This window comes from Gymnoscopelus microlampas, assembly GCF_963454915.1.
Source record: "Gymnoscopelus microlampas genome assembly, chromosome: 2".
Taxonomy (NCBI): domain Eukaryota; kingdom Metazoa; phylum Chordata; class Actinopteri; order Myctophiformes; family Myctophidae; genus Gymnoscopelus; species Gymnoscopelus microlampas.
The window spans coordinates 59,369,924-59,384,371 of NC_139939.1; the positions used below are offsets into that span (position 1 = coordinate 59,369,924).

The window sequence follows — 14,448 nt, forward strand, 5'->3', positions numbered from 1 at the left end:
CCCGACCATGAGCTCATCTCCAACCTGGAGCAGGACGACTTCCGAGGCTTCTCATTCGTTAACCCGGAGTACGGTGGCTCATGCAAAAACCATCATATGATGTCATCATCCAGCGACAGCGTTCAAGAGAGCGTTTCAGACGCGACCCTGTAATTCCGGTTGAACTTGCGCTTCCCAAGCCCCTCCCCCTCAGAGTCAAGCCCCTCCCCCTCAGAGCCAGGGTGCTGATATTGTGCGTGTTGACTCACTGGAAACTAGTGGTGGGAAAAAACGTTCATCTCAGTAAACGAACGATTTCGTTCACGTTCCAATGATTCATTCAAATGATTCGTTCAAATGATTCATTCAAATGATTCGTTCAAATGATTCATTCAAATGATTCGTTCAAATGATTCATTCAAATGATTCGTTCAAATGATTCATTCAAATGATTCGTTCAAATGATTCATTCAAATGATTCATCCAAATGATTCGTTCAAATGATTCGTTCAAATGATTCATTTAACCCATTGAGACCTGAAGCCGATTCTTTTTCATGTCAAGGACCCCCAAAATGATATGTATTTGGTCCCTGGAACAAATATTTTGTTCCAGGGACCCCCAGAAGCAAAGATTTGAGTTAAAAATGTTCGCTTCAAAACAATATATATTCAAAGATTTGCACACATTTTCACGATTTTTCTTAAAATAGCCCAAAGTGTAAAATAATGCTTTTTAGCTAAAATCTAAAAATGAGACAGTTCCAGGTCTCAATGGGTTAAATGATTCGTTCAAATGATTTGTTCATGTCTAGTGAAAAAAAACTCCACCTGCTGTCTGTCTGTCGCAGGAACAGCCCGCCCTCCCGTCCTGTGTACGGGGGGGGGGGACATGAACGAAAGCGTGAACGTAACAGCTTCAGGAAGTGAACAGGACAGGTTCATTCACGCCAAAGAACAAGTTCTTTTGAACGAATCGAACAACCCATCACTACTTGAAACACTCTGCTACACCAGTGGGTCTCAAAGTGCGGTCCAGGGACCCTCATGGTTCCTTGAGGGGGTTCCAAATGGACCCTTACGGGTGTGTAACTCTGAGAGTGTTCACATGGAATTCAACTGGAATCACAGGGAGGCGTTTCAGACACAAACACCTCCCGGCCTGATTGAAACCATGACCAATCGTTTACATGTACAGTATACTGTAGTTTTCATGTCAAAGACCCCATAATTTGTATTTGTTTGGCCGCGGACCCCCATTTGAAAAGGTTTTGTGCCAGGGACCCCCAAGAAGAAGCTGAAATTGTCAAATATTACCGGAGACGGAGGCAAAAAAAACAACAATTGAAAATAGCCAATATTTATCTGTGGAACAGAGTCACACTAAATGTAATGCCTCAACTCCTACCATTCCAAGTGCTTGTCAGGGTGGGGGGTCCCCAGTTCAAATATGTTTTTTTGGAGGGGGGGGGGGGGGGGTCACCACTGCTCTATACCGATTGGTTGAAGTCATGTGCTATAGTTTGTGTCCAACGACGATGCTCTCTCTCTGAACGCTGCTCGGCTTTTATACCCCTACACCCCCCCCCACCCCCACCACACCCTACACCCCACCCACCACACCCCAGCCCCTCCCCCATCGTCCCCATTGGAGGGTTGGCTCTGTTCAGTCTCTTCCAACATGTCTTATAACTCCAGTGCTGACATTGCTGTTGCTGTTGCTGTTGTGACCAGAACACACACACACACACACACACACACACACACACACACACACACACACACACACACACACACACACACACACACACACACTCCACACCACACAGAGAGAGAGACATTTTATACCCTGCGATACAGAGGAATCTGTTATAACTGATCGTTATAGTACTAATTTGTTGAAGTGGTTATTTGCTTTGTAAGTGTGTGGAGGATGATTCATTTGTAAGTGTGTGGAGGATGATTCATTTGTGAGTGTGTGGAGGATGATTTTCATTTGGCGTCCTGAGAAGAACCAGAGCCACTTAGTCAAACTGTAACATGTGATGTTATGACACTGTAATATGCCCTATAGATCACACTGCTGGTATTCTGTTATACGAAGCGAGTTCACTGCCTTTACCAGGTGTCACAGGCCTTTACCAGGTGGTATAGATTTTTACCAGGTGTCCCACTACTTTACCAGGTGTAACATATATTGACCAGGTGTCACAGGCCTTTACAAGGTGTAACATATATTTACCAGGTGTCACAGGCCTTTACCAGGTGGTATAGATTTTTACCAGGTGTCACACTACTTTACCAGGTGTAACATATATTGACCAGGTGTTACAGGCCTTTACCAGGTGTTACATCTTCTCCAGGTGTCACAGATGTAAGGTTCAGTGTTCACCAAAACTATTTTTATTTTTATTTTTTTGCATCTGAGCGCTTTGGACATGTTGTCCAGACCGCTTCATCCATGCTGATAACAACTCACATTCTAATGAGGACTAATTAATCAATCACATCATATAAACGATCTGCTAATGATCTGTCTTTAGAGCTCGGGGCTGGGCGAAATGGACAAAATCTAATATCACGATATCTTTGACCAAATACCATGATATCGATATTGTGAAGATACTCTCTTTTTTTTTCTTCGCATTTTCATAAAAGTATTGAAATATGTTGCCCAGCCCTATAATAGGACCAAATGCTGGTAACATTTGAACCTTTATGTGTTTGTGGAGGGGTTATACTATACCAGGGGTCTTCAACAGGGGGTCCGGGACCCCTAGAGGGTCCTCAGAGCTACTATAGGGGGTCCACCAAATCTTTGTGTGATAGGATTTCGTTTTAACCAAACCAAATTAACCACTTGAACCCTAGAATTCCTTTTCTGAGGGGAACATTAGCCGAAAATAGCAGATCTACAAGCTCTCAACGCCTCGCGCTGCGAGGCGTTGTGAGCTTGTAGATCTGCTATTTTTGGCAAAGAGGCTATAGGTGTAGAGGGGAAAAAGAGCAGACCAAGTAAAAAAAAATACTTTAATCTGAAACACAATTTTATACAATATAGAGTAGGGGGTCCCTGCTTCATCTCTCTCTCAGCTAGGGGGTCCTTGGCCTGAAAACGTTGAAGACCCCTGTACTACACCATCAACCACAGTTTTTGAAGAATTTCCTATGTGACTTAACCTTGTAATGTTGTTCAGCCTATCAAATGGGTGCTGGCCTCAACAGCATAATTCTTTTTAATTCCAAGCACCCGCATAACTCTGAGAGTGTACAAATGGAACCAAATGGACCCTTTTTTACGGCTCCCTTTGGTTCCATTTGTACACTCTCAGAGTTACACACCTCTATGTAAGGGCTAGTAGTAGTATAGGGCACCAAAATGTTAGCATGCTAAGCTAAGATGCTAATACGCTAATAGCGTTAGCATCCGCCTTTTTTTTTTAGCATATTAGCATCTTAGCTTAGCATACTAACATTTTGGTGCCCTATACTACTACTAGGGTTTATTTGGAACCCCCTCAAGGAACCCTGAGGGTTGTGCTTCGTGGTTCGACTTGTGACGCTTTTCGCCGGAAATAAACGGTTTCCATGGAGCGACAGCGTCTTGGAGATGGTAGACGCTTCATTATGTCACACTTAAAAAGTGTCCCAAAACAAACGATGTGCCAAAAACAACGAGGTCCCAGGCATGTCCGTCCGTCCGTCCGGCCTTTATTGGCTCTATGGTGAACGAAGGGCGTCCATTTTGTGCCATTATTCCGCAGTAACGTGTGTAAATCTATTCACATGCACTGGAAATGATTTAAACTGCTCTGTTTCTCAAATGTTTTTATTAATATGATGTTGATGCTTCAAGTGTAACATTCCATGAGACGGTAATGATAACGGGTGGGAGGCGGGTAGACTTTTTTAATTGTTCTGTTTTTTGTTTTTTTTGTACGTGGCAGTGGCCTTGCTATAGCCACAGTTACCATGGTAACCAATGTGTCAAATGCTCTTCTCTAAGCCCCTCCCTCTTTGGTATGGAGAAAAAGGACTTGGTGAGGTCACACCCACAGGAAGTGATGTCGTACCTCTGATCCACCGCCGAACCAACCGGGTGGAGATGGAAAGTGATTAAAGGAGCATTTCACCCATTTTTCAACCTTTATCTTCATATAATTGGTCCTCACTAATGCTCTTTATAAGATCTGGCACAACTTCTGTTCTACTCAATGTGTGTCTCCTAGGAGGGCTGTGGACAGTTCAGAAACCTGCCTACCAGTGACATCATCGGTAAGCAGGTTTGGTCATTTCAAACAAGCCACTACACTTATTTGAACATTTTAGTTACTGGCTAATGTATGTTTAACTTTGTAAAACATACATTAGCCAGTTCAGAACTATAATATACTGTGGCTTTTTGAAAATGGCAGATCTACAAGCTCACAACGCGTCGCAAAGTGACGCGACGTGAGCTTATAGATCTGCTATTTTCAAAGGCTTTTAGACATTTGGAAACTTGTGAAATGGGACATCGTGCATATGAGTACTTTAACTTTGAGTACTTAAGTATATTTTGATGCCAATACTTATGTACTTTTACTCAAGTACATTTTGATTACTGGTTATTTTACTTGTAACAGTAACACTGTATTTCTACATTGCAGTATTGATACTTTTACTTAAGTAAAAACAATTGAGTACTTTTACCACCACTGGCTGTAGCGTTCCGGGAAGAGAAGAAAGGCTGTAGCTTCTATTGGCTTGGGGGTCCCCCATCGATGATGTCACTGGTAGGCAGGTTTCTGAAGTGTCCACAGCCCACCAATGAGACACAGAGTGAGTAGAACAGACATGATTAGTGAGGAGCTATTATCAGGGTTGCCAGATCTGCTTATCATAATTTCCCCGCAATATTTTATTTGAAAATAGCAGATCTACAAGCTCACAACGCGTCGCATCGCGACGCGTTGTGAGCTTGTAGATCGGCTATTTTCAAATTGCTGATGTATAGGTTAAAGTGCTCATGTGGCCCCATAGTCGCTTATTTTGGGCTGGTTTTCCTAGACCTGGTTGCTTGTTTCTCTCACAGAATCTGGCAATTATATGAAGATAAGGTTGAAAATGGGTGAAGTGCTCCTTTAGGTGACGTGGATGATGATTATGATGATGATGATGATGATCACTGTTTCTCAACGACTAAATGGATCCTTTAGGTTGTACAAATTGAACCATAAAAAAATGGTTAAGGTCTTTACAGACGGGGAGCGGTGTACGCGGACGTTACCGCTCGGATCATCAGCGGGTATCGCGCCGCCGCGGTCATTGTTGTTTTGTCCTCCTGCGCGCGGTGCGGGGAACAGAAACGCTCACCACAATCCAGCTCTTGCCTCCCGTGCGCGCGTGTGCACAAACGAGCGCGAAAATGTCACGTGACCGCGCCCGCTCGCCTCAACGCCCCTCATCTTCTCCGCGCGTCCCAAATATTCGCCCGCCTCGCATTGAAAAGGAATTGCATACTGTAGGCGCGTCGGCCGCTTCCCGTCTGAAATAACCTTTATACACTGTATAGAAATTATAACATTATCAGCATTCTTGAGCCAATAATTAAATATTATCTGACGCTGCTGATAGGAGACCCTATGCAACACTATATAAAATAATAATGTAAACTCTAAAACAACACTCACAGTGTTAATAATCACTGATGAGCCTGATGATGAGCCTGATGCAGGTTCAAATAGAATGATTTAAATATGGTTTTGCTCTCGTTAAGATTTGGTCTCCTATTAACTTCAATCAGTATGGGATATACTGAAACGATAGCCGATTATTGGCTCAGGAATAATCCATCTATTCATGGCTTCATGGGCTGAGTAATTGATACAAAATAAGATATGTTTTTGGCTTAAGTATTCCATTAACTCTGAGAGTGTACAAATGATACCAAATGGACCCGTACGGGTCCATTTGGTACCATTTGTACACTCTCAGAGTTACAGACCTCGCAAGGTCTCATTTGGACCCGACGTTGAGAACCGATGATGATGATGTTAGGAGGCGGGGTTTCCGGATGAGGGCGGAGCAGAGGTGCATCACTGGGTGGTTTATGTAAATAATCCTGTATGACTGGAATATGATACTGCTAATTAATGCTAATTAATATAATATATACATATATATATATATATATATACTGATCACTGGTGCCTACCAGAATACTGTGGCTGTCTGCTTCATTACTGCACATTATTACTTTATCATTGTTTTATTATTGTTATTATGATGTTATTACTGTCTTCATTTTAACTTACTCAGAGGGAAGGCTTGATTCCAGGCTTCACATAATTCATATAAATATTTTCTGAAATCTCTATGGGAAACAATGAGTGGGTTTTCTATCTGTGGCACCGCAACATGGTCGCCACTGCTGTGCCCCTTACGGTACATACACACATGTCCGTTCGCGACCGTTTCGCGTCCGTTTCATACCGTTTCCGTTCGCCGGTTGTCCCATCCGCTCCCATGTTAAAAAAAAAACGGGACCGTACGGTCTCGTTTTTTTTTTTAACATGGGAGTGGATGGAACTTCCGGCGAACGGACGCGGAACGGTCTTAAACGGACTTGTGTGTATGTACCCACAGAGTGTGTGTTCAGTAGGGTCTCCCTGTCTCTCCAGCTCTTGAGTAAAACACAAACATATATATTTTTTTCAGTTCAGGATACCAGTTTCATCCAATCGGGAGAGAGAAATTGGAAGTGATGAAACAAACAAAACAAAATTAGCATACAATTGAACCTGATATTCTTCTCTTGGGTATCCTGACCTGAACATGTATCTTCTGTTTATTGAAGATCTGGAGAGACATGGAGAGCCCTGTTACTGAACTCACACTCTATAGCAATGATTACTATCACAATATAGATCTATTTAACACTGTTACTGAACAAACACTCTATAATGATTACTATCACAATATAGATCTATTTAACACTGTTACTGAACAAACACTCTATAGCAATGATTACTATCACAATATAGATCTATTTAACACTGTTACTGAACAAACACTCTATAATGATTACTATCACAATATAGATCTATTTAACACTGTTACTGAACAAACACTCTATAGCAATGATTACTATCACAATATAGAGCTATTTAACACTGTTACTGAACAAACACTCTATAGCAATGATTACTATCACAATATAGAGCTATTTAACACTGTTACTGAACAAACACTCATTAGCAATGATTACTATCACAATATAGAGCTATTTAACACTGTTACTGAACAAACACTCATTAGCAATGATTACTATCACAATATAGAGCTATTTAACACTGTTACTGAACACACACTCTATAGTAATGATTACTATCACAATATAGAGCTATTTAACACTGTTACTGAACAAACACTCTATAGTAATGATTACTATCACAATATAGAGCTATTTAACACTGTTACTGAACAAACACTCTATAGTAATGATTACTATCACAATATAGAGCTATTTAACACTGTTACTGAACAAACACTATATGATTACTATCACAATATAGAGCTATTTAACACTGTTACTGAACAAACACACTATAGCAATGATTACTATCACAATATAGAGCTATTTAACACTGTTACTGAACAAACACTCATTAGCAATGATTACTATCACAATATAGAGCTATTTAACACTGTTACTGAACAAACACTGTATAGCAATGATTACTAACACAATATAGAGCTATTTAACACTGTTACTGAACAAACACTCTATAGCAATGATTACTAACACAATATAGAGCTATTTAACACTGTTACTGAACAAACACTCTATAGCAATGATTACTATCACAATATAGAGCTATTTAACACTTACTGAACAAACACTATATGATTACTATCACAATATAGAGCTATTTAACACTGTTACTGAACAAACACTCTATAGCAATGATTACTATCACAATATAAAGCTATTTAACACTGTTACTGAACAAACACTATATGATTACTATCACAATATAGAGCTATTTAACACTGTTACTGAACAAACACTCTATAGCAATGATTACTATCACAATATAAAGCTATTTAACACTGTTACTGAACAAACACTATATGATTACTATCACAATATAGAGTTATTTAACACTGTTACTGAACAAACACTCTATAGTAATGAGTACTATCACAATATAGAGCTATTTAACACTGTTACTGAACAAGGTCCTAAAGATCACATTTAATAACAGTGTGGACAGTAGGTCCTAAAGATCATATTTTAGAAACAAGCCAATGGCCTGAACAGTCCAAGTCATTCACTGCGGTAGTGAAGGCACCATGCGCCATCTACTGGTGGGAGTGAGATGGAGCAGGTTACTTATGACCTCAATGCAGCCGGATCATGAGGTAGGAAGTGTGTGTGTGTGTGTGTGTGTGTGTGTGTGTGTGTGTGTGTGTGTGTGTGTGTGTGTGTGTGTGTGTGTGTGTGTGTGTGTGTGTGTGAAAAATCTCTTCAGCAGAAACCAGGTTGTGTGAGATTGTAGCTTATTGGTAAGTCTCACTGAATGATGGCCTTTTGTGCCCAAAACAGGGACATGAGGGTTATGGTGTGAATGAGTGTTTTATCATCTGTGTCTCAATGCTGGAGAAATACATTCTTCTTCACTTCTTATCTCTCAGCTGTTAAATTACTCTTTAACTTTTAAACTCCTCTCTGTTCCTCTGGCTGTCTTTATTTCTAAATCATATATTAAGTAATCCAGTGGTGATATAAATATGGGGATGGGAGGACATTAACAGCGTCTCCGCGTCTCTTGTCTTTGCGTCAGAAATCCCGCCGCGACGTGGGGAACTTTGACAAGGAGTTCACCAAGATGGCGGTGGAGCTGACACCCACAGACAAGCTGTTCATCATGAACCTGGACCAGAACGAGTTCCAGGGCTTCTCCTACACCAACCCCGAGTTCATCATCGAAGTGTGACCTATATTTATTATTATCATTTATAAGTGGTCAGATGGGTGGGCCGCCGCAAACACCTTTGACATTTTCATGTGGGCCTGATGATCCATAAAAGGTTGAAAAACACTGACATAAAGTTAACTGTTGACTCAGTCAGACATGTCGTCTTCCAAACTTATGCAAAAAAAAAAACTAATTTCACAAAGAATGAGATATATAGCTGTCTTCTGTCATTTTCTGTGTGTGTCTCTCTCTCTCTCTCTCTCTCTCTCTCTCTCTCTCTCTCTCTCCCCTCTCTCTCTCTCTCTCCCCTCTCTCTCTCTCTCCCCTCTCTCTCTCTCTCTCTCTCTATCGCTCTCTCTCCCCCCCTCTCTCTCTCTCCTCTCTCTCTCTCTCTGTGTTTTTCTGGCATGTAAAGATGCCATTAGTTTTGTCAAAGCATTCAGAGAAGCACCATCATGATGTACTCTCAGTGAGGTAGTTCTGTCTTAAACTCACTATCATGTACCCAGTGAGGTAGTTCTGTCTTAAACTCAATTCATACTCCTTCACGTGACGGTGGCCCTGCCTACAAGAACTGATCTCTTACTTAAAGGTGCTGTAAGTGATGTTATGTGTTTAAAACAAACACATCTTTGTTAAAAAGTTAAAGCTCCATATTCTGACAGTAGTCATTGCTATTCACCTGTTTTCCACTTCCTGTCCATTTGATCCAATGAAATCCAATGAAACTGGTCAGATGACCAATGATATCCAATGAAATCGACAGGAAGTGGAAAACGCACAGCCATAGGAAACAGGTGAATAGACCAGGGGTCTTCAACGTTTTCAGGCCAAGGACCCCCTAGCTGAGAGAGAGATGAAGCAGGTACCCCCTCTATATTGTATAACATTGTGTTTCAGATAAACTTTTGCTGCTCTTTCTTCCCTCTACACCTATAACTATGCCAAAAATAGCAGATCTACAAGCTCACAATGCCTCGCTCTGCGAGGCGTTGTGAGCTTGTAGATCGGCTATTTTTGGCTAAAGTTCTCCTCAGAAAAGGGATGCTAGGGTTCAAGTGGTTAATGTAAAAAAAGAATCATATCACACAAAGATTTGGCGGACCCCCTGTAGTAACTCTGAGGACCCCCTAGGGGTCCCGGACCCCCTGTTATAGAATGTTTGTTCAATAACAGGGCTCATGTCTCCTGTCCGCCTCAATAGTAAACAGAAAATACATTTTCAGGTGGAATAAAAATGTCATCCAGTCAGTAAAGAGAACCACACAAAGACAATTCATCAGCTTATGTTCCAGTTCCAATATCACTTGTTTATCCTGTATGAATTCTCCCTCCTGATTGGTTGAAATTGGTATCCCGACCTTGAACATTGTATTTACTGTTTACTAAAGAGCTGGAGAGACATGGAGACGCCCTGTTACCTGAACAACAGAGCCCAATATGGAGATATTTAACACTTATTTTAACCAAAACATATCACAGCACCTTTAACCCTCTAAGACCCAGCGATGCTTTTTGGCAACACTTAAATTTTATAAAGAAATGAGTTTAAATCATTTTTCTTTTCTGTTATTTTTTATTTTTCTCACCTCTAAATCCTCATTGGGTCCTATTGTTTAGTCTTACAATGCCATTGGCCAGGATATTTGCATATAAATACCCCCCACAGAGCCAGGAATCATCACAACTTGAAAAGAATCTGGGTCTTAGAGGGTTAAAGGGATATTTCACTTTCGAATATGTTTGGGGTCATTTTAACGTCTACACAGGCTTTTGTGTTTTGTCTTTAAGTTGCTTGATTCAGTATTTAGATATTTGATATTCATTTGATCAGACATGCCCAGGGCCGGATTGATAGGAGTTGAGGCCCCTGGCGCGTTTTTTTCCCCTTTTATTTCGGGTCTTTGTTACTTTAATTCGGTTTATTCGATGATTTGGTTTATGGTTTATTCGACATTCAATGATTTGCAGACATTTTCACGATTTTGTCTGATCAAATGAATATCAACCTGAATCAAGCAACTTAAAAACTGTCTGGGGTTAAACACAAAAGTAAAAGGTAAAGTGAAATATCCCTTTAAGAAGGCGCCAGAGAGCGCCACCATCATGTGACAGACGAGGCGATAGGCCCATAACGACCTGCAGGTGCAACCGTTCTATGCATGTCATCATCGGCCCTTAAACTTAACAACAACATTTGCTATTGGCCGCTCCTGGAAAACCCCTCGGTTGTCTTCTTGAATCTGATTGGATCCTTCAGAACGGGTTTGAACGTTTTTTTGTTTGTTTTTTCCAGGACGAGAAATCTGTGAGATCTAATAATGAGTATATGAAATGAAATGAAATGTAAGGTATATATATGTTCAATACCAGTGGTTCTCAAACCTTTCAGGCCGTGACCCCCCCCCCCCATATTTGAACTGGGGACCCCCCACCCGGACAAGCACTTGGAATTGTAGGAGTTGAGACAGATAAGTATTGTGAGAATAGCTGATGTACATTGTCGATCGGCTACTTTCACAATGTCTGCCTCTTTCTTAGGTAATATTAGACAATTTGGCCAATGTTTGACCATGTTTTACACAGTATAGTTTATTGACACTGTATGGTCTTGTTATTATTATTTCAATTTCATTTTAGAGGTTTTAAAAAGATCTTAAAAGTCCTAAGTTGTCACTTTAGAAATGTGCAGATACTTATACTGTATGTTTTGTTTTGTTTACTGTTCGGTTTGTTTACTGTTCGGTTTGTTTACTGTTCGGTTTGATTACCCCGCCCATCATTTGCGGACCCCCCTGGGGATCCCGTCCCATAGCTTGAGAACCACTGGTTCTATACCAATAATGAGCTGTGTTTCTGTCTCTGTGTAAACGTCGGATTTATACTTTGTCCTAAAACGGCGTCATGTGGACTGAAAGTATCACATCTATAAGCTATACTTTCGGTTTCCGCGGCTCCGTTGTATGACTTCACCCATTTTCAACCTAAAGTACATCTTCATGTAATGGCTTCTTCTCACCAATGCTCGTTGTAAGATAAGCACCATTTATGGACAGTTCAGAAACCTATACCTGGCTATACCAGTGACATCATCGGTAGGCAGGTTTGGTCATTTCAAAGAAGATTTTAAACTTCTTTTACATGTTTTTATCAATGCAAGAACCATGGCTTCTATTCATAGAGCTGTGATATATCTAGAGGGCCGACTGCCACACACAGCTATTCATTTCAATGAAAGTTGCTCAGAGGCGTTTGAAGCACCCGGAAGTCTGCCGGAACTTCCCGGAAGAACCAATATTGGGTCCATTGGGTCTATGCCATATTGGGTCGAATAGGCGTGGCCATAGAGTTATGAGCAGGCGCACAAGCGGTAGATGCACGCGCAGTAGCATTTTAAATGCGGACGTATTGCATTCTCAGATTTGACCACCAGGCGACGGCCGCTTCACTGTTCTACCGCGGCTCTGGGCGCTTGCTTCTATTTCATCACGCTAACTTTCCAGCAAGTGAAAGGCTATAGTTTCTATAGCTTGGAATCCTCATTGAGACACAGAGTGCTTTTCAGGCTTAGCTTAGCGTTTTTAACCTTTTAACATGTTCGTTCCTGATAATGTTGTTTATTTTGTAAAGCGACTTTGGGTACTAAGAAAATCGCCATAGGTCTGATGTATTATTATTATTATTATTATTAATATTATTATTATTAGACCAGTGAGGGTGCCATGATCTTATAATGAGCATTAATGAGGAGCAATTATACGAAGATAGGTCGTAAAATGAGTGAAGTGCTCCTTTAAGCATATATAGGAGATGATGTCCTCCTGTTTTCTCTCTGTATCTTCTTTGTGTTTTCTGTTGCTATAGCAACACCTTCATCACTCCTCCTCTCCTCTCGCCTCCTTCTATTGATTGATTGATTGATTGATTGATTGAATACTTTAAAGGTAAACAGCACAGAGGTACAGTCAGACATTCAGGCTAAATGGATAACACAAGGGACTTGTTTCCATTGTGGTCCTATGTATTCAATTCATCAACATAGCATATTAAACACATTCCTACATGTCAACAACAAAGGAGAAGAAGACACCCTGGTGGTCTCCTCCTGATACATGTTTTTTTTTTCAGGCCAGTTTAGAAAGAAATCAGTGATTCACATCTTTTAATGCATTGGTTCTCAAAGTGGGGTCCGGGGACCCCCAGGGGTCCTTGTGGGAGTTCCAGGGGGTCCCCAGCTAAATGATGGGATAGGAACCAAATGGACCCTTATGGGTCTGTAACTCTCAGAGTTAAATGAATGTTGATTTTACAATATAAGTTGGGGTCCCAGAGATAGAAATGTCATTACATGGGGGTCCGTAGCCCTAATGCATGTCAAACTGGGGGATCGTTGAAATTAAAATGGTTGAAAATCACTGCTAGAGTCGTAAAAATCTTCTCTTATGGGGGTCCCTGGCATATCTTTTCAAATGGGGGTCCACGGGCTAAGTTAAGCCAAGTTGGGGGGTCCTTGACATGAAAAAGTTTGGGAACCACTGTTTTAATGGACGGTGTCAGGACATTATACATCATGGTGACAGAGCAGTAGAATGAGAATGTCTCCATGTTTGTTCTATATTTGGGGGGGGGGGGGATATCACATCATGGTGGCTCCCTCTAGTGGTGTGACTGTGGGAGTCACTCGCTGTGGAGAAGTAGTTAGACAGGTATGAGGGTATACTTAACCCTGTCTTCTACCCTGACCATCCCAGACTAGCAAAGTGGGTTGGAATTGGGCGGGTCATGGGTCTATGGGTGGCTCTATCTATGGGTGGGTCTATGCAGTGGTTCTCAAAGTGTGGTCCGGGGATCCCCAGGGGAAGGGTCCTTAAGGGGGTCCCCAGCAACATGAGTTAACATGACATCAAAATCAGTTTTGCAACTGAAAACACCAGCTATTTGACTATAGCAGATCTACAAGCCTTGTGGATCTTTTTGAAACATTTTAACAACGCAAATCTTGTGACATTAAAAAGTGTGCAAACTACTAGTACACAGGTCACTCACAGGTTGGATCTCTACCATAGAGTTATAATATATCTAGAACAGGGGTCTTCAACGTTTTCAGCCCAAGGACCCCCTAGCTGAGAGATAGATGAAGCAGGGACCCCCTCTATATTGTATAAAATTGTGTTTCAGATTATACTTTTTTTGTTTACTTGGTCTTTCTTCCCTCTACACCTACATACCTGAAGCACCCGGAAGTCTGACGGAAGTTTAATACTGAGTCCATTGGTCTAATGGAATCTGTCTGCCGGAAGTACCACATATTGGGTCCAATAGGCGTGTCCATAGAGTTATGAGCAGCCTGCGCACAAACTATGAAAATATGTTTTTAAATGCGGAAGCGTTGCATTCTCAGATTGACCACCAGGCGGCGTCCGCTTCACTGTTCTACCCTGCAGCTCTGGGGGCCTGATCTCTACTGACCAGGAGAGGAGAGGACAGTGATGATGTGTTGCATGTTC

At 41.3% G+C, this 14,448-nt stretch overlaps 1 protein-coding gene across 1 annotated transcript in view; it reads left to right on the forward strand.

Moving 5' to 3' along the window:
• The window catches only part of LOC311035306 (protein kinase C beta type-like), an 80,705-nt gene extending 77,833 nt beyond the window's left edge, over nt 1-2,872 (forward strand). Inside the window, 1 exon segment of the mRNA XM_084043426.1 lies at nt 2-2,872. Coding sequence (XP_083899552.1) covers nt 2-153 — 152 coding nt within the window. The 3' untranslated portion in view covers nt 154-2,872.
• Nucleotides 2,873-14,448: the final 11,576 nt, after the last annotated feature.